Genomic DNA, 21513 nt, shown 5'->3' with positions numbered 1-21513 from the left:
TTCCTTAAGACCTGATGATGTTGTTATCATGATGGAATTATCTACTTCTCTAGGTCATATATAAACAATCTCAGCAGAATTGATCAATGCGTAGTTTTTTTTTCTCCTATAAAGTCATATTAAATTCAGTTAATACAGTTTTGTATGCCACACAACTTCCAAACATTCATGATGCTGCTTAAATTAGATTCTTTTTCCCCTGGTGAGCTTATATTTTTAAATTGTGTTTGATTTTACATATCCGCCTATGAGTTGTTCATACAGCTAGGATCTCTAGGAAGTATATACTTGACTCTTAATCGGCATATGAAAAATAAACTTTTGGGTAGGAGAGAAATGAAAAATAGACAAAATGAGGGGCCCATGTTGTGGCACATTGTTCTCAACCACGCTTGCAATGCTGGCATCCCATGTTGGAACAGCACTTCAACTCTCAGCTGTTCCACCTCTGATCCAACTTCTACTAAAGCACCTGGGGAAGAAGAGGATGACCCAAGTACCTGGGCCCCTGCCTCCCATGTGGGAGACTGGGATGGAGTTCCTGGCTCCTAGCTTTGACCTGGCCCAGCCCTGGCTGTTGTGGCCATTTGAAGAGGGAACCAATGAATGCAAGATCTCTTTCTCGGCTACTCCGTCTTTCAAATGAATAAAGTCAATCTTAAAAAACATAGACAATATTGGATGCCCCCATTAGCAAGAATAGTCTGAAAGTTTGGGTAAAAATTGAGCTATCAGTCCAGATGGAATAAAGTGTTGATTGGGTCTAGGTGAGGCAAATTCAATGAACAAATAAAATTATATCTTGAAAAGAAAATCTCCATGACTTTGCTCCTAAAATGCAGCATTCTAAATTCACGTTGGTGTTTTTTATTTCTTTCAGAAATTTTACCAGAAACAAACTGACGAGTTTGTCTAGGAAACATTTCCGTCACCTTGACTTATCCGAGCTGTAAGTAATGACTTTCTGTTGTACTTGGGGAAACATTTTCAAAGATCATGATAATTTTCTTTTTTTTTTTAAGTGAGTGAAGTTGCAGGTCTACGTTTACATCAAAATTCTGGAAAAATGATTCCTAGAGCTTCAGCCTCTTGTTCTTTTATTCCCTCATGAAAAGGTGGTTTGATACATTGAAAAAAAAAATAGAAATCTCAATAGTGTGCTATCATTTATGAAGGGCTTTCATGTTTTTACACACAGCCTTTATTTTCTGCTAGAGGGAAAAAGAAGAAAAGAAGGTGGTTTTGTGTCCAAATAGCTGTATCCGTCTTAGCATCTGTGTGGCTCCTGTTATGGGCAGGCCCTGAAGTCAAGCAAATCCATTCAAGGAGATAATAGCAGTGGGTAGAACTCCTCCACCCTGTCTGTCAGCGACAGTGCCACGGGGGAGTGGCAAACACTGGAGGAGAGCTGGCCCTCCCCGCCCACCCATCTCTGGGAGATGTTCTTCTGCGTCTGCCACTCCATTCAATATTTATCCGCGTGTCCTGATTTCCTCTGCTGTGACATGATAAGAACAACACTGCAATGTGTTGATGACTAACAGCCTGCATTGCCAGTGTGCTCAGTTCTTGGTGTTATCACCAAGAAGCCTGTGTGAACTGACGTCCCTCCTCTGGGTGAGAGGCCCAAAGGATCCCGAAGACAGACACTGTGTGTGGCACACGTGGGCCCGGATGGTTGGGCAGCAGAGTCCTCTGGTGAACGTCCACCCCCGTAGATAAGCATCCGTGCAGAATCGAAGCTGCCTCCAAGGAGGAGACGACAGGAATTAGTAGGGAGTAACGGGGGTGACAGAGTCTCGGCGATTGGTGGTTATGTGGAATAAATCGAATATGGAAGTTGAAACTCTAGCATTTCCTCCTACAAAAATTGTTTTAAATGGACCCATCATTGTACACACTTAGGGAGTCTAGTGTGATATTTTCATAGATGACTGCAATGTCTAATGATTAAATCAGAGTACCTAAGTCATAAGCATCATCCAAATATTTGGAGTGTCCAACATCCTTTCTTGCAGCTGTTTTGAAATACACAATACAATGTTGTTGACGCCGGTCACCCTGCGGTGCCAAGAACACAGGACTGATTCTTTTTGTCTAACTGTATGTTTGCTCTCCATCACCAAACTCTCTATCCTCCTCCTTCTCTTCCGTGCCCTCCCCAGGGCCTGGGTAACCTCCGCTCTGTTCTCTACTGCCACAAGGTCAACTTATTTAGCTGCCACATATGACGGAGAACATGTGGTGCATGTGTGTTCACTGGTGTTTCTATCACAGGCATAGCTTTCACTCGGTGTGAAATAGAATAAGGTGCTCAAGATCGGATTCTGGGTATCACTGCATAAAACTGTCTGGACAGATTTAAGATGAAATTGTTGCTTCCAGCTTTCTGTCTTGGTATCCAACCAACTTAGTGTACAGATCAAACTAATGTAACAGTAGCCCATGAGGACAGAAGGAGAGACGTTTCTGTATCTGAGATTCTGCTCTCTGGAGGGAGAGAGAGAAATCTAAACAAGCAAGTGTAATGTGCTGTGGTGGTCCTTGTAGGAGGGCTTTGCACAGAGATTGCTGGGGGAGAGGCCAGCTGCCCGCCAGCATCGTGTGCTCATACAAACACGGCAATGGGAGCATCCCTTTGCTTCTTAATCCCTTCTGCTGATTGAATCACACCCTCATTTTAGAAAGACCCCATAGGTTTTCATGCATGCAGAACTCCAGGAAGCATCTTGGATTAGTGGAGTTTAAGCTGATTGGGGGCGGGGTGGTCTGTTCCACGTTGTATTTCATATCTCATAGCGTCAAATCCTATTTTGGTGTGGGCGGGATACTTGGAGACAATCAAGCAGACACAAATTAAACCAGTCTACCGTGACCACATTTCCCCCAAAGAAACTCTCGGGAAAGTCTCCAGGGATCTCCCTGAGATTCTTAGAACCCGACCAGAAAACCACAGGAGTAAATGATGGTGCAAAGCCCCACAGGTCCTGCACTCAACAGAAATCTTAAGTATTGTGGTTCGTGCCAGGCAGAGTCTATGGAACGATTTTAAATGGGCTCATTTAAAGGCTCATTACCATAAATGGAATTCATCCTAAATAGGCCACTGAGTATTATAAATAAGCATTTAAAGATTTTTTTTCCTTGTGGTTTTTATTTTCCTCTTGACTACTTCCTCCTTCACCCATTGCAGGCAGCGTGACTGGTGTCTGGACAGTGGTGGTTTCTTCTGTGCAGGTCCTCTAACCACTCACTCGTGCATGTGTGTGTGTGTGTGTGTGCGCATGCGACCGTGTGCCTGAGAGTGAAGGTGGTTCCAGGGTCTCTCACGATCCTTCCACGTTTCTTTCTTTCTTTCTTTCTTTTTTTTTTTTTTGACAGGCAGAATGGACAGTGAGAGAGAGAGACAGAGAGAAAGGTCTTCCTTTTCCACTGCGCTGATCTGAAGCCAGGAGCCAGGTGCTTATCCTGGTCTCCCATGGGGTGCAGGGCCCAAGCACTTGGGCCATCCTCCACTGTACTCCCAGGCCACAGCAGAGAGCTGGCCTGGAATCCGGCACCCCGACCGGGACTAGAACCCGGGGTACCAGCGCCACAGGTGGAGGATTAGCCTAGTGAGCCGCGGTGCCGGCCCAATCCTTCCACATTTCTTGCATCAATGAAACTCATTCTGGTTGCATAATGCAGAGAGCTGGGCGGGTCAGCCTCTGGACACTCAGCTTCATACTTCTAGTCTCGTTTTATTTATTTGTTCATTTATATGTCTGAATTGACACATAGCAGTTGTACATTTATTTGTGGGGTACAACGCGATGTTTCAGTATATAGGCATACTTTGTGGCCAATGGAATTAAAACACAAGAGTACTTAGGGGACAACAGGATTTTGAAATCCATCCATGTAAGAGGTCTTTAAAAAGGTTTTGGGAAATGTGAAGTATGTCATGGAAGAGCTGCATGGATTTCAAAATTCTTCTGTCCCCAGATAAACTCACCTGTTAATTCCGGTTTTTATGAACGTTTGGAAGTACTCTCATATGTATGTGCTATGATCGAATCAGGGTAATTAGCATATGCAGCATATATTAGCATATACATTTATCATTTCTCTGTGCCGAGAGCATTCCGTCATCTCTTTTCTAGCTGTTTTGAGAGTCTCGTGATGACATAAGCTGAAATTGTTCTAAACTGAAGTTAGAGTTTATTATCGAGTCTCCATGTCAGACATATGAGCAGACTAGTTTTCCTGACAGCTTATTGTTGATGTTCCCATGTGAGAGCTTCTTAACAGCAGTATGACAACCGTGATAAATTTGGTATGGCGCTTTATTTTTCTGTATGCTTTAGAACATAAGTATTACCTGAATATCATGGCTGTTTGTCTTCTGATGCTGTTTTCCTTGTGGTTCTTGAAGGTCTTACATCACTTTGCATTGTTTAATGTCCACAAAGGTGTCTGCACATAATAGGAGCTCAGTAAGTATTAGATAAACAAATGAGTCACGCACACCGCCATCCTGTGACATTGAGTATGACTTGCAAAAGTTATGGGCTAGGAGGACTTCATAGTGTTGTAGTGCTTCATAAACTCTAGTGCAGCCCACACAGTAGAAGGAGCCTGATGAGTTTTCACTTTTGTTCCATGTAGGATCCTGGTGGGCAATCCGTTTACATGTTCCTGTGACATTATGTGGATCAAGACTCTCCAAGAGACCAAGTCCAGCCCGGAAACTCAGGATTTGTACTGCCTAAATGAAAGCAGCAAGAATATTCCCCTCGCAAACCTGCAGATACCCAATTGTGGTAATTCGTTTTGAAATCAGAGTTCTAGTTAATTGATTTAATTGCATGGGTGAGGTAGAGAGTGTGGGGGAGATTGCCGCTGCCCAGATTTGGTGTAGTGTGTGGATGTCTCCTGAGAAGCACACAACATCTGTGTGCAGTGTGCAGAACTCACCTGAGAGCAACTTTGCTGAGTGCTCTTTGCCAGTAGAATAATGAGTCTGAATGATGACTTGAAAGTCCATACAGAAAAAAATCATATTTCTTATACTTTGTTTGTTTTTCCTTCCTTTCTTCCATCCATCCACCCATCTATCTGTCCATCCACCCATCCATCTGTCCATCCATCCATCCATCCATCCACTCATCCATCAACCAGCAAGCCATCCACCAACCCATCCACCTACCCGTCCAGCTATCCATCCATCCATCCATCCATACATACATACATCTCCCATCCACCCATCCATCCATCTACCCATCCAACCACCCATCTGTCCATCCACCCATCCACCCATCCATCAAGCGGCAAGCCATCCACCAACCCATCCACCTACCCATCCAGCTATCCATCCATCCATCCATACATACATACATACATCTCCCATCCACCCATCCATCCATCTACCCATCCAACCACCCATCTGTGCATCCACCCATCCACCCATCCATCAAGCGGCAAGCCATCCACCAACCCATCCACCTACCCGTCCAGCTATCCATCCATCCATCCATACATACATACATACATCTCCCATCCACCCATCCATCCATCTACCCATCCAACCACCCATCTGTGCATCCACCCATCCACCCATCCATCAACCGGCAAGCCATCCACCAACCCATCCACCTACCCGTCCAGCTATCCATCCATCCATCCATCCATACATACATACATACATCTCCCATCCACCCATCCATCCATCTACCCATCCAACCACCCATCTGTGCATCCACCCATCCACCCATCCATCAACCGGCAAGCCATCCACCAACCCATCCACCTACCCGTCCAGCTACCCATCCATCCATCCATACATACATACATACATACATCTCCCATCCACCCATCCATCCATCTACCCATCCAACCACCCATCTGTCCATCCACCCATCCACCCATCCATCAAGCGGCAAGCCATCCACCAACCCATCCACCTACCCGTCCAGCTATCCATCCATCCATCCATCCATCCATCCATCTACCTGTATACCCATCTACCCACCCATCCATCCAAAAAACCTCTGCTATGATCATGGCACTTCATGGGTCTCATATATGAGATGTTTTTAAAAAGGCCACAGGAAATGTTTTTATGGCAAAAGTATGCACAAATCTCAAACATTTTTGCTCAAAAAATTTACTTTTCAAATCCATTTTTCCACGAATGTTTTGGCGTGCCCTTGTACACTTGGTTGGTGCCTAGGCCATACAGCGGAAGGGGTCTCAGACTGGAAAAGGTGTTCTGGCAGCTCAAGTAAACGCAGGTCAATCCAGCACATTCCTAGACTGGTCTTAGCACCTGACATCTTTATCTCCCCCCCCCGTCTGCCCTGTGACGTGTTTTCCCTTGTGTCTGTGTTTAAGATCCCCAGCCTTACTCTGTCCCCACTCCTATGGTCTGCGTTTTCCTCTGTGGGTTTTAAACATGCACAATCCTGCAAAATTGCAGCTCTGCGTGGGTGCCAGTGAGTTTACAAGGAAGGCAAAGCAAAGCGGTGTGGCTAGGGTCTTCCTCTCTGCCCTATGCTACGATTCCCACAGGCGTGTTATTGCTCTGTGGACACTGTAAATCAAGTAGACCATCAGTTAGTAAGTCCACACAGCTACTGCGGCTGAGCTTCGGACTTCATGGCTGGTGGCACAGCAGGGAGCCACGGAACCCCTCATTGTTTACCATGAGTAATGTGTTTATTAACCGTAAGCCTTGGCCTCTTTGAGAAGATCCTGTTGTTTGAGGCTTGGTTTATTTTATTTTATTTTTTTAATTTGACAGATAGACAGTGAGAGAGAGTGAGAAAGATAGAGAAAGGTCTTCCTTCCATTGGTTCACCCCCGCAAATGGTCGCTACGGCTGGAACTATGCCAATCCAAAGCCAGGAGCCAGGTGCTTCCTCCTGGTCTCCCATGCGGGTGCAGGGCCCAAGCACTTGGGTCATCTTCTACTGCTTTCCCAGGCCACAGCAGAGAGCTGGACTGGAAGAGGAGCAGCCGGGACTAGAACCCGGGGCCCATATGGGATGCCGGCGCGGCAGGCGGAGGATTAACCAAGTGAGGCAAGGCGCCGGCCCCTAGGCTTGGTTTTATTTAAGACAAATACAGCCGCTACTTAACGCGACTGCAATGAAACTAAATCAGTGTTTGTTCCTCACCCTAAAGGACGGTGCTTACCCTGCTTGCAGGGGTTTTGTCTCATCAGAGCCCTGTGGTTTCATGAGCAGGGCACTGGGCTGGGTATCTTGGGACTGTGTGCCTTCTCCCATCTGCCCTCCGTTTTCCTTGGTAGTCAACACTTTAAAATCTCCCCACTCCTAACACGTGTCTTCTCCTGATTGCTATGAGGGTAACTGTTCTTTCTCTGTCCCGGTACACATTTGCACCGCTGAGAGACATTGCCTGGAGGGCCAAGAAAGTCCGCTGTGGCGTCAGCTGCCCTTTTGGATGACTCCCAGATCCCCATGGCTGTTGTGGCCACGTTGGTTCGGCAGCCGCTGGGAGGACCAGAGAGGAGACATCTGACGCCCGCTGTGATTTCACATGGATTTCTGCATGGATGTCTGCGTTGCCCTTGCCCGAAACCAGTGCTGCTTTCTTCGATTTTAATTTTTGGCATGGTTCTCTGGGCAGCGTGCCGCTAGTGCACCCCATCTTCTGTGTCTTTCGTGGACATCGTGATTGGGGGAGGGGAAGTGAGGGAGTGAACTGGTCCTCATGTTTCCTAATCGCTTTTTCAATTTTTGATCATTTTTCGTTTCTGTTGCCTAAAAATCAGTCACCAAATTGTGGATATGGGAGTGACATTTTCAGTCCACGCTCGGGAGGGCTGAGGTTTGATTGATCTGTTAGGACTGAATGGTTACAGTCATGGTCACATGCAGGCTTCATTTCAGTGTCAAAAAGGCTTCTTGAAAAACCATCTTGTGAAAGAATGTGCCAGGTGAATTGGCATGGGCGTTTTCTATCACTGTTTTCTTAACTGATTTGTTCTTTCCCTGTCGATTTTCTTCACGCACAGTATTTTTGCATATTTGTAATTGTCCAGATCATATTATGCATTTTGATGTGAAAATGACTTCCTATCTTGTGCATAAATCTTGTCTTTCTCTTGCACTTCACCTTTCCAGGTCATGGATCTATGGTTTTTAAATCATTGCATGGTACTGGTGGTAGAATACATTTGATGACTTTATTTTTCCAAAAGATCTTTTATTTACTTATTTGAGAGGTAAAGTTAGAGACAGACAGAGGGAGAGAAAGATCTTCCATCTGCTGGCTCACTCCCCAAATGGCCGAAACGGCTGGAGCTAGGCTGATCCAAAGCCAGGAGCTTCTTCCAGGTCTCCCATGCAGGTCCAGGGACCCAAGCACTTGGGCCATCTTCCATTGCTGTCCAAGGCTATAGCAGAAAGCTGGATCAGAAGTGGAGCAGTTGGGACTAGAACCAGCACCCATATGGGACACCAGCATCTCAGGTGGTGGCTTTACCCACTACGCCACCGCCCGGCCCCTTACTGCGCATATTTTAAACACATATTCCTACAGGTGTGCAGGGAGAACACTTAGCAAGACAGAAAGAGATGCTTTTCTGTTCCTTTCTTCTCTCCTCCCATCTCCAAGATCATTGCTGTCTGGAACTTTATTGGAAGCTTTCATTTCGTATGACCTCCTCTTGGGTTGAGTTTTCTTTCTGCAAGAGTGTATTTTCTACTTTTTTTTTTTTTTTCAGAGAAAATTAAAAAAAAAAAAAATCTCCAAGTTTTTGCCTGGTTGGCTGCATTTTTTTTTTTTTTTTTCTTCTTGCTGGAACCGGCTGAGTTAAAAATCCTAGGCTGGAAATACTTTAGGCTTTGTATCCATTGTGCTGTTCTGTGCTGAGCGCCCTGAGCCGGGGTCAGAGGCCAGCCCGTGGCTTGTGTCTTGCTGAGCAACCTTGGCTTTCCTTTTTCCTCTAGAAACTTTGAGGATTTTCTCCTTATCCGTGTTATTGCTCAGGGTCACCACCTGGAAACATGCTGTGGGCTGAGTTGGTTGAAATTCTGTTTGGCAAGAGAGGAAACCGTTCAGCAGGAGGGCTTGGGTCTTCATTCTGAACAGACGTCCTAAATTTTCGCTCTGTGCTGTTTTCCCGCTTAGCTTCCCATTCAGCAATTCTCATGGCATGGGCATTTCTATTTCTGGTTCCACCATCCATCCCACACCTTCTTCTTCTTCTTCTTCTTTTTTTTTTTTTTAAGATATTATTTATTTATTTGAGAAGCAGAGCTGTAGACAATGAGAGCGAGAGACAGAGTCAGAGCTCTCCTATCCGCTGGCTCACTCCCTAAATGGGCACAATGGCCGGAGCTGTGCTGATCTGAAGCCAGGAGCCAGGAGCTTCTTCCGGGTCTCCCATGCGGGTGCAGGAGCCCAAGGACTTGGGTCATCTTCTACTGCTTTCCCAGGCCATAGCAAGGAGCTGGATGAGAAGTGGGGCAGCTGGGATGCCGGCGCTGCAGGCAGAGGATTAACCCACTGTGCCATAGCTCCGGGCCCCTCCCCTGCCTTCTTTTAGTATGTTCATTCATGTGTCCTTTCGTGCTGCTTCATGGACAGTGGCTTTCCTCATCGTTTTGTCTGTCAACACTTTCTCCAGTTACTGCGTGTTTTCTTTTCAACCAGTGGTTTTTAATTTTACACTCTCTAGTGATCCATTTTTTAAAAACATTTATTTTTTAAGTTATTTGAAAGGCAGAGTGACACAGAAAGAGAGAGAGAGAGAGAGAGAGAGAGAGAGAGAACGCTTCCATCCACTGGTTCTCTCCCCAAAAGGCCACAAAGGCCGGTGCAGGGCCAGGGCCAGGAGCCAGAAACTCCATCTGAGTCTCCCGTGTGAACGGCAGGGGCCCAAGCACGTGGGCCGTCTTCAGCTGCTTTACCAGGCACATTAGCAGTGAGCTGGATCGGATGCAGAGCAGCCAGTGTTCAAATTGGTGTCGCAGGCAGCAGTTTCACCTACTGTGGGGCACCCTTGGCCCCTAGCGTTCCTCTTTATTGACTGAGCTCAGCTCTTTCCTATATAGGGGTTCACTGTGTTGTTTTTGGGGTCACCAGCACCTAACGCAGCTGCTACAGCTATTGTTTGGATGCTCCAGGTGCTAGCCTAGGGAGGGGCTGTGGAAAGTTTATTCCTCTCGCTGCTTGTACCATTTTCTTACCCTGTCACCCCTGTGGCTTAGCCTTCACAGGGCCCCACTCTGTCCAGTAATCCTCTCTCGTTCAGGTCAGCCTGGACTCTGGGGCGTTTGGATTTTGTGCATTGTATGCTGATGGTGCCCGTCCAGGGCTTTTCTTTCCTCGGTTCTTCTGCCTTCTCTTGTGCAGGGTTCCTCATAGTTTCTTACTCGCCCACAGTCTGCTTGCTCATTTCCCAATGTGGTTCTGGATTTGTAAGACTATTTTATATCACTGAGCGGCATTGTTCAGTTTGGGGCTTAGTAATGAAATGTCTGAGCGATCATTTTTCCAGTTTTGGTTCTTTAAAGAGAGGTTAGATGAATTGAGCAGAAAGTTACCCTGCCGTGTTATAAAATTGAAAAATATTTCCCTGAAATTTAACGATGGACAATACATGGGTACCTTCCAGCTAGTTATCTTGTTTAGAAAAATGAACTCGTGGTCACCTGGATTTTTCTCTTAGATCCACTTTTAGAGCATATGTTGTGTTTAAGTCACAGTTGCTTGGAGTACATCTTTTTCCCATTTTTTTTTTAAACCTCTTTTCCTAACCCTGAATTGACTGAGAGAATGTTCTTGTGTTTCGTTACTGCGGCTCAGCAGCTCGTCAGTAGCCATGGTCATTGCATTGAGTTTGCAACTGGTAATGTCTTCATTTGCCCTGGAGAAACAGCCCCTGGGGTTTCTCTCCTTATGAGAAGGGTTTCCTGGAAAGTTCTCTCCTTTAGCATTGGATCCTGTGGGTTTCAGATGGAGGATAAATTTCTGCATTTGATATGCACATATGCATTTACCATGGTATCTAAAGTACCCTTGAGCGTAATGGGCATTTGATGAATGTGTGCCTAACTGATCAATGAATAAATCTGTGAACTCTTTTATATTAATGATCAGACTGGCCCAGGTTTCTAATATAATGGTGCTAATATTTCAGTTAACTAAAAATAGCTTAAAACTCTTGTTCTAGTGGATGGTCCATATTTTAACATTTTGCTGAATTCCTGTCCTCTTTGCCTGTTTTTTCCTTTATCCCCTTAGAGATAAATTAGGCATGGTAGGAGGCGGGGCTGGAAAGTAACCACACTGCTCCCATTGGCACCACAGTCCAAGTGCCTCGCTGTATTTTTCTAACAGTCCCCTCCTGCCGGGAATTACTGTAAGTTTCGTGCTGTGAAACACGCTGTGGCCTGTCTCTCCACAAGGCCCTTTTTAATCTTTGGGAAAAACTATTAATTGCAAATTAATACAAAATATGCACAATTTCCACATTAGTTAATTTTTTTGCACTGTCAAGTGATCCATGTTCTAAAGAAAAAATTTTTTAAGTTATTTGAGAGGCAGAGTGACACAGAAAGAGAGAGGGACACACATACACACACACAGAGAGAGAGAGAGAGAGAGAGAGAGCTTCCATTTGCTGGTTCTGTCCCCAGATGGCCATAAAGGCTGGTGCAGGGCCTGATGGGGGCTCACACAAAAGCCAGTGAAGAAAGGTGAATTTACTGTGCTGTGTGATGCACCATTCCATATAAAAATGCCCGTGCCACTTCTGTTAGAGCTCTTAATGAGATTATTTATCACATGGTATGTTTCAAAAATGTCTCCTCGATTCCTGTACACTTGGTGGGTCTTCAGCCACTAGTCTTGCCATAGGAGCCTTTCAAACACTTCCCCTGGCCAAGCGATGTTATTAAGGAGTAGTGTATTTTATGCTTTCATTTTTAATGCTCTAATTATATATTAAATCTTTTCTGGAAGAGACTTCTTTGGGATGTGGTAATAGTGGATAAAATGCTCTGTTTCTAAGTAGGAGGCAAATATATTTAGGAAAAGCAGAATTCTTCTGGGTCTATCAAAAGAATCCTTCAGTCCATTTAACCAGGAGCTATTTGCCGTGGAGAATGATGGCCCCACAGTGGCCGTAGGTAGCAGTTCACTTGTTGTTTGAGGAACTGTGCAACTGCTCTACTAAATACTCTCGAGGATTCCATGGATTGAATCAGACCTGCCTTCGGTTTTGTTGTTACTTATAAAGAATTTCCACTGTCCACTGTTCCAAACTTCAAACTTTTGACATGTTCTTAAGATACATCAAGAAAATAGTGTTTATGGGAGTTAAAGTTAGAAGGTTTTAGTTAAAACAGTGGAAGTTAGACTGGCCTAAGACTTTTTTTTTTTTTGAAAAAAAATTTTTTTTTTGACAGAGTGGACAGTGAGAGAGAGAGAGAGACAGAGAGAAAGGTCTTCCTTTTCCGTTGGTTCACCCCACAATGGCCACTGAGGCCGGCGCACTGCAGCCAGTGTACCACGCTGATCCGAAGCCAGGAGCCAGGTGCTTCTCCTGGTCTCCCATGCGGGTGCAGGGCCCAAGCACTTGGGCCATCCTCCACTGCACTCCTGAGCCACAGCAGAGAGCTGGACAGGAAGAGGGGCAACCGGGACAGAATCCGGCGCCCCAACCGGGACTAGAACCCGGGGTGTGGGTGCCGCAGGCGGAGGATTAGCCTGTTGAGCCGCAGCACCGGCCAAGACATTATTTTCTTAGCATCATAGCTGGATTTTTTTTTGTCATGAAAAGCATATGCAAAGTCTAGTTTAGTATACTGCTTTGCCTTAACTTTATTAGAAATCAGAATCATTGCCTTCTTTATCGTTTTAGGATGCTGAACAAGGCTGATTTTCCCCTTAAGGTGTCAGCTGATGTTTAAGTTGTTGTGTTTAGAAAGTACGTGCTGGCTGCCTTTGTCATGACACAGCTCACATAAGCGCAGAAGCACAGCTTCCAGTTTGAGTTTGGAAAGTTCTTTTGCTAATTTTCTGTCTTTTTTTTTTTTGCAACTGTCTTCTAAATAGGTCAGGCCCACCCTGGTTTCATTCCTGATTCTGGGATATATCTGTTTAGCAGAAACAGACGTTGGGCGATATACTGCAAAGGTAGAAAGTTGAGGAGAGGCCGGCACCATGGCTCACTTAGATAATCCTCCGCCTGCAGCACTGGCATCCCATATGGGCCCCAGGTTCTAGTCCCGGCTGCTCCTCTTCCAGTCCAGCTCTCTGCTGTGGCCCGAGAAGGCAGTGGAGGATGGCCCAAGTGCTTGGGCTCCTGTACCCGCATGGGAGACCAGGAAGAAGCACCTGGCTCCTGGCTTCGGGCCGATGCAGTGCTGGCCGTAGCAGCCATTTGGGGGAGTGAACCAATGGAAGGAAGACCTTTCTCTCTGTCTCTCTCTCTCACTGTCTACAACTCTACCTGTCAAAAATTTAAAAAAATAAAAATAGGCCAGTGCTGCGGCTCACTAGGCTAATCCTCTGCCTGTGGCGCTGGCACCCCGGGTTCTAGTCCCCGTTGCTCCTCTTCCAGTGCCCGAGAGTGCAGAGGAGGATGGCCCAAGTGCTCAGGCCCCTGCACCCGCATGGGAGACCAGGAGAAGCACCTGGCTCCTGGCTTCAGATCGGCACAGTGCACATGCCGCAGCTCGCCAGCCACAGCGGCCACTGGGGGGTGAACCAACGGTAAAGGAAGACCTTTCTCTCTGTCTCTCTCTCATTGTCCACTCTGCCTGTCAAAAAATAAATAAATAAAAATAAAAAATAAAGTTGAGAAGGTTCTAGACTTTTAATGATCTGTTGGGAATTAACAGATAAGTATTTCAGTTCTTTATGCTTGAACAAATAAACATGAGAGAAGACAGAGCAGACAGAATCACACTTCAGTGTGTTCATGCACATGGAATGATGGCCCCACGTGAAGTGAAGAAAGTTCAAGATCATGGAAGCAAGTTGAGAAAGAGCACAGTCCAGGGCAGGTGTACCGCAGAGGGTAGAGCCACCCCGAGGCACATCCACATCCTGCATTGCAGTGCCAGTTCCAGTCCCAGCTACTCTGCTTGTGATCCAGCTTCCTGCCAATGTGCCTAGGAATACAGTGGCTGCGGGTTCAAGTCCCTGCCACTCACATGGGCGAGGAAGATGGAGTTTTTGGCTCCTGGCTTAAGTCTGGCTGTTGTGGGTCCTTGGGGAGTGAAGCAGCAGATAGAAGATCTTCCTCTGTTTCTCTCTCTCTCTCTATCACTCTTTCAACTTTCAAACCAATCAATCCTCTTTCTTAAGAGAAAAAAAAAAAAAAGGAACACAATCTAGATTTCCTGGTGAAGACTAAAATGTGAAACCCAAATTTGACCCACCTCTCTTGTTGCAAAGCAGAGTTAATAACCCTAAAAGATTACAGGTTAATTCTCCTCAACTTTTAGTCCTAAAAAGACAAGCATCGTGTTTTCTCTAATATGTAGTAGTTAATCTAGAATACAAAAAACTGTATAGGAATGAAGTGGACATTTTGAGATTTAATTGTTGCGTGTTGCCTTTGCTTGTACTCCTGTGGAACTCCGGTCTTTCTCTTTATGCTTTTTACTTGTGGAATGTTCTGGTTAGGGTGTGTCAAGTGTGTGATTATAGAGCAGACTGAAATTATGCTTTTGCAAAAACTAAAGAAAAGGAAGGAAGGAGGAGGGTGGAGGGAAAGAGAGAAGTATGGTTATCTTATTAGAATTGTACCTATGAAATACATAGAATTTGTTTTCTTTATATTTATAAAAATTCAAATAACTAAATAAACAAACAAGTAAAATACAGCAAGAGACTACCAAAACGCTGTGGGAGAAATGCAGTGGCCTCTCGGGGGGCATATGGAGATGAGAAAAGTATACACACCCCAGTAATACTTTGGAGGTTAAATCAAAGGACTTGATAGTGACTTGAACACAAGGGAATAGAACATCAACAGGGGCTCCCAGTTTTCTGCCCATGCAGACAGACGGATGGCAGAGGAACCGCAGATACAGAGGAATGAGAATAGTCTAGACATAGGTGGGGCAGGCCATGGGCTGGATTTTGGAAATGTTGGGTTTGAAATCCCTACAAAAGAGCTACGTAGGGATGTTAAGTTGGTTGTAGCCATCTAATGACTATCGGATGTCCCAGAGTATCCTGACATGTGGTTTAATCAAGGCAATCGAAAGCTGTGATACATTTTTGTAAGTATTTAGGTTTAAATAAATTTTAAAATTTTGTATTTAGAGAGAATAGGAAATGTTAAAATTTTATAAAATTTACAAATTAAATGTACTCTAAATGTCCCAAAAGGAGAAAAAAAAAAAAAGAAATTGAAAACCTGTACACTGTGAATTAGTGGTTGGAGGACCTGGTAAATGTGGCCGGTTCCCAAGAAGTATGCATTTGTGGGAGAAAGCAGAGGCAGCAAAGACACCAGTGGAGGAGCAGAAGTGGGGTCAAGTTACTTGTGGTGATAACTTTGAACTTCTCCATCTGAAACAGGGATACGAATAGTACCCTCTTTCTGGATTTTCAGGATCATATGGAAAATATTGAAGACGGAGTCCAACGCATATTTAGTACCCAGTATCTACTAGCTTTTAGTCTCATTACTATCATCAGTGAGAGTCGTTGTTTTCAAATTTCCCATCTGAATTTAAATATATGTATATTTTAGATGAGGGGTTTTCAAAAAGTTCATGGAAATGTGCTTTACTTAAAACACTATGCATGGCTTTTAAAAGTTTTTTTGCACCAAAATTTATGTTTTGATTCCCTTTTTCATGAACTTTTTGTATTTTGTCAAATTGCTTCAAATGAAAGTAAACAAGATGTCGTAATTCAAAGAAATGGTTGTGGTTGTTTCCGTTTTGTGGCTATTGTGAACAGTGCCGCAGTAAACATGATACAAGTTTCTCTCTTTACAATGACTTCATGTCTTTTGGGTGTATATCTAGTAGTGGGATTGCTGGATCATAGAGTAGTCCTTTTTTTTTTTTGACAGGCAGAGTGGACAGTGAGAGAGAGAGAGAGACAGAGAGAAAGGTCTTCCTTTGCCGTTGGTTCACCCTCCAATGGCCGCCGCGGTAGGCGCGCTGTGGCCGGCGCACCGCTCTGATCCGATGGCAGGAGCCAGGTGCTTCTCCTGGTCTCCCATGCGGGTGCAGGGCCCAAGCACTTGGGCCATCCTCCACTGCACTCCCTGGCCACAGCAGAGCGCTGGCCTGGAAGAGGGGCATCCGGGACAGGACCAGTGCCCTGACCGGGACTAGAACCCGGTGTGCTGGCGCTGCAAGGCGGAGGATTAGCCTAGTGAGCCGCGGCGCCGGCCAAGAGTAGTCCTTTTTTATATTTTTAAAACTCACCTCACTGTTTTCCATAGTGGTTATTCTAATTTACATTCAACCAGCAGTGTGTAAGAGTTCTCCTTCTCCACACCTGCACCAGCACGGATAATAGCCATTTTGACAGGGTTGAGGTGATACATTCTTGTGGTTTTGATTTGCATTTTCCTGATAGCTAGTGAGACTGAGCATTTTTTTCATATATTTATTTGTTGGCCATTTGCATTTTTCCTTTTGAGGACTGTCTGTGCAGGTCCTTTGCCCATTTCTTACCTGGATTGCTTGTTTTGTTGTTTTTTTGAATTCCTGATGCATTCTGGATATATTTCCTCTGTCTCCATGTGAGCTTGGGGATGGTAAGGCCAATGGAAGTTAAATGGACAGAGAGCCTTTAAGGTGGTTTTGTGCACTATGTACATCCACTTTCCAGTGTTCTTTTTCTTTCTATATTATTCTTGGATTTTTTGTCCCCCGCTCCCTCGGGCCCCAAGAATTCAAGGAAGTTAGCTCCAGAGAACACACCGTGGCCAAATCCTTGTGGGTTGGATGACTGCGGAGGCTCTCTCAGGTTTTAGGATAATGAAAAATTGCAGAAATAGCAGTGAACAGTTGACCAATGCCCGTTGCTGAAAGCCTTGCAATTCCAACTGTGGCCCGTGGAACAGGGAATTTGTAGGAAAACTCCGACTCTCAGGCTCTAAACCAAACCTATTGGAAAGGAAGCTACATTTTAACGAGATCCTCGGGTGACTCATGAACACACTGAAGCTTGGAAAGCCCTGCCTTGAAGCAACTCAGCTTTCTCCCTGCATGCTTGACCGTTTTCTGCTGCGAATTCCAGGTCAAGAGGCATCCACGGGTGTCGGTCCGCCGGTGGGGCTGATCACCTCTCTTCTCTAGCCAGGTTTTCCAAATGCCGAGGGCCACACCTGTAAAGCTGAGTCCTGATCCCATTGCACTTGTGCAGGCAGCTCTGGAAGGCTCTGCTTACGCTCTGCTCTGTTCAAGTGCCGATTTCAAATCTTATTAAGCCAGGAAGCAGTGCCTGGCAAGTGCTTTATCCCGCCTTGGCTTTTCAGGCTTCCCAATTCATTTTTATTGTGCTAATTAAACCTCAAGTGATATTTCAAGTACAGATTGTTTTTTCCATTATTGAGTCTTTGGCCAGCATATTAATGCTGTAGAATTAACGTGAGTCAGATGCTTACTCATTTTGTGGAAGACTTTACATTTAAAAGATGTAGACTTGGCCAATTGTACACAGATTCCTTTGGAAACTTGTGCTGACAGGGTGATATAATTTCTCTATAAATAAAGAAGGCTCGCTCTTCCCTCATAAAAGAGACACAAAATTATTTTTTAAATGAAAGGAAATGTCTAGAGCGTGGATGTACAGTGGTACTCGTCTTTAGGGCCTGTGCTAAAATGATCATGTACACCTGGGGAAGAAGGGTGCTGAAGTGGTGAATATTGAGCTTTGAGTTCAAATACTAGGTTCACAGAGACTTCAGCTACTTGGAAAAGTACATTTGACTTCTCCAAAACTCAAATATTTAATTAATTAAATGAGGACAAAATATTTACCCTCAAGAGTGTTTGTAGAGATTAAATAAAACAATCCAGTACTAGACAAGAGTGTCTGATGCACTGAACATCCAATAAATGCTAATATTACTATTATCATCGTTAAACATTTTAGAGCTGTTAATCTTGCAAGCTTAAGATTGAAAAATAAACTAGTTTATTTTAGAGGGAAAATTGAGATAGCGTTTCCTACTGAGATCTCTTTACTGGAGTTTTCTCTGCTCAGAATTTCTAAACTATTATAGATTCATTTATGAAGCATAAAAAGTTCACCCAACAGGTTGCAGTTGAGGTAGCCAGGAGAGTGTCTGTTGGCTCCCTTGGTGGTGTCTGGCTGGGAAGGGGAGGGGAGAGCCCTTGAGAACAAGCACTATGGCAAGCCCCATGAGTCCTCTGAAGTCCACAGATGAATCCACGAGGGCAAGGAAAGCGGGAGAGAGTCGATAAGACACAATAAATTATTGCAAGCTGGAATAGCAGGTGGATGAAGAATGACTGATTAAGGGTTGAGAATGGTGATTACTGCCCTGACAACGTGGAAAGCCAAGGGGAAATTACAGGGTTCCTACACGGCTCCTTAACTGAGAGTTCAGGTGACCCCACACGCAGAATATTGGCTGAATGTCTGTTAAGAAGCAGTTAAGGCCATTATAATCCATTCAGCCCAGGTGATTCCATCTTTCCCCTCTCAACAGAATACTGGAGTTTTTTTTTTTTTTTTTTTTTTTTCCTCTAATGAAGATAAAACAAAGGTTCTGGATATTCCAGCTAGAATTGAGACAGTGGGAGCCATACAGAAAATGATGGATTTACATAGTAATACAATATTTTCAGCTTTCTTCTTCATCCAAGTAGGATATTGGAAGAATATTATCTAAGTGATTTGGCCAGTTTCTCCTTCAGATGTCTTAATGCTGCTGACCTGAGGCTGTATCCAGCAGATAGGTCACCAAATCAGCCTACAGTGAAGCTGAGAGTTAATAAGTGTGCAGTGTTTCTATTGGTATTTCATTCAAAGATGTGTGAGCAGCCAAGGAGTACCGTATGTTTGAGGAGAGCCTATAACATGACAGACAAATATGCAGCAACCAAAAAGAGAGGAAGAAAGAAAAGCAGTTGAGAGAAACAGAAGTTGAGATAGAAAGGATAAAAGTTCAAAAGTATTTATCAAATATTTCATAGAAATTATAAAACATATTGTAGCCATGAAATAAAAATGAAGTGCTACCAGAAAGGTTGTTCAGGGAGAAACACGAACCTTGGGAACCAAAAATACGACAGAGGAAAGAAGGTTTGAAAGGTAAATATGAAGAAACCCTCCTAAAAATAGAATAGATGCAGTGATGGAAATTAGGAAAAGGATAACAAAATTATGTGGCCTATCTGGAAAAGCCAGCAACCAATTAATACAAGTTCTAAGTGATAAGAAATCCTTGCATGAATCGTCCTATTGTTTTCTTTCTTAGTAGTTCACAGGGAAGAGCCGCATTCTATCGTTGCTGGGATCCATACTCCTCAAGTAGACGAAATGTTACTTTTACATAGTAGATGGTGCACTATCAGCACTGCTTAGACACACATAGCAAACTTTGTGCCTTCTTCTAGACACTGACGCTTCATAGCCTCTAGATGCTGTTACCCTCATAGCATATGGGAAGATGTGGAGCCAGAGTGTGTTGACTGTGTTGTGAGCATGTTGGGGGCAGGGGGCCAGTATTGTGTGAAAGTGAACCTGGTCCTCATCTTCCGGGATGGGTGGTCCAGAGATAAAGCTGAAAAAGGAAAACCAAGAAGGAAAAATGTAAGCATGATATTGACTGATATGGAGGTTGGCATCAGAAGAAATTCAAAGAGATGAATTGGGTGCCTCTGGGAACAGCAAGTTGTGTCACATGGTGAGGTGGGACTATGGTTTTATCACAGCAGTTTGAATACTTTTCATATTTTTTAAATTTAGGTTTTACAAGTTTCATGTATTTCAGATATACGTATTTAGGAACATAGTGATACTTGCCACCCTACCCTCCCTCCTACCCACACTCCCACCCTTCCTCCTCTTCCTTCTTCTATTCCTACTCTTAATTTTTACAGAGATCTATTTTCAGTTTACTTTATACTCATCAGATAAACTCTTCACTAATAAAAGAGTTCAACATTGCCAGCATTTGTTGTTTGTTGATTTCTGTATGAGAGCCATTCTAACTGGGGTGAGGTAGAACTTCATTGTGGTTTTAATTTGTATTTACCTGATGGCTAATGATCATGAGCATCTTTTCATGTGTCTGTGGCCATTTGAATTTCTTCTCTTGAAAAATGCCTGTTCAAGTCCTTTGTCCATTTCTTAACTGGATTGTTTGTTTTGTTGTTGTTGAATTTCTTAAGCTCTGTATATATTCTGCATATTAACCCTTTATCTGTTGTGTAGTTTGTAAATATGTTCTCCCATTCCGTCGGTTGCCTCTTCACTTTGCTGAGTGTTTCTTTTGTTGTCCGGAAATTTCTCAGCTTGAAGTTATCCCATTTGTCAATTTTGGTTTTGATTGCCTGTGCTTCTGGAGTCTTTTCCTAGAAGTCTTTGCCTAGGCCAATGTCTTGCAGAGTTTCCCCGATGTTCTCTAATAATTTGATGGTATTGGGTCATAGGATTTTTGTGTAAGGTGTAATGTAGGTGTCTTGCTTCATACTTCAGCACTTGGGGATCCAGTTTTCCTAGCACTTTTTGTTGAAGAGACTGTCCTCGCTCCATGGATTGATTTTAGCTCCTTTGTCAAAGATAAGTTGGTTGCAGATGTGTGGATTGAATTCTGGTGTTTCCATTCTGTTCCATTGGTCTACACATCTGTTTTTGTGCCGCTACCAGGCTGTTTTGATTATAACTGCCTTGTAGTATGTCTTGAAATCTCATATTGTGATGCTTCCAGCTTTGTTTTATTGTATAAGATTGCTTTAGCTATTTGTGGTCTCTTGTGTTTCCACATGAATTTTAACATCATTTTTCTAGATCTGAGAAGAATGTCATTATGTCATTGCTATTTTCATTGGAATTGTATTAAATCTGTAAATTGCTTTCAGTAGTGTGGACATTTGATGAAATTGATTCTCCTAATCCTTGAACATGGAATATTTTTCCATTTTTTGTCTTCTTTAACTTTTTTCTTTAATGTTTTATAATTCTTGTGGTAGAGATCTTTGATGTCCATCATTAAATTTATTCCAAGGTATTTAATTTTTTGTAGCTACAGTGAATAGGATTGATCTTAAAAGTTCTTTCTCAACCATGGCATTGTCTATCTATACAAAGGTTATTGATTTTTTTATACATTTATTTATTTATTTATTTGAAAGAGTTACACAGAGAGAGTAGGAGAGGCAGAGAGAGAGAGAGAGAGAGAGAGAGAGAGAGAGAGGTCTTCCATCCGCTAGTTAACTTCTCAATTGGCTGCAATGTCCAGAGCTGTGCCAATCTGAAGCCAGGAGCCAGGAGCTTCCTCCAGGTCTCCTATGCAGGTACAGGGGCCCAAGGACTTGGGCCATC

At 43.9% G+C, this 21513-nt stretch overlaps 1 protein-coding gene across 3 annotated transcripts in view; it reads left to right on the top strand.

Annotated features, from left to right (window-relative positions):
• NTRK2 (neurotrophic receptor tyrosine kinase 2) overlaps positions 1–21513 on the top strand; it is a 374642-nt gene that overhangs the window by 41062 nt on the left and 312067 nt on the right. For all 3 annotated transcript variants that reach the window (XM_062207127.1, XM_062207126.1, XM_062207125.1), the window contains exons 4-5: positions 881–949; positions 4648–4802. In XM_062207127.1, coding sequence (XP_062063111.1) covers positions 881–949; positions 4648–4802 — 224 coding nt within the window. The remainder of the gene's footprint in view (positions 1–880; positions 950–4647; positions 4803–21513) is intronic.

The sequence above is a fragment of the Lepus europaeus genome, chromosome 12, assembly GCF_033115175.1.
Source record: "Lepus europaeus isolate LE1 chromosome 12, mLepTim1.pri, whole genome shotgun sequence".
Taxonomy (NCBI): Eukaryota; Metazoa; Chordata; class Mammalia; order Lagomorpha; family Leporidae; genus Lepus; species Lepus europaeus.
This window is presented reverse-complemented; position numbering and strand designations above follow the sequence as displayed.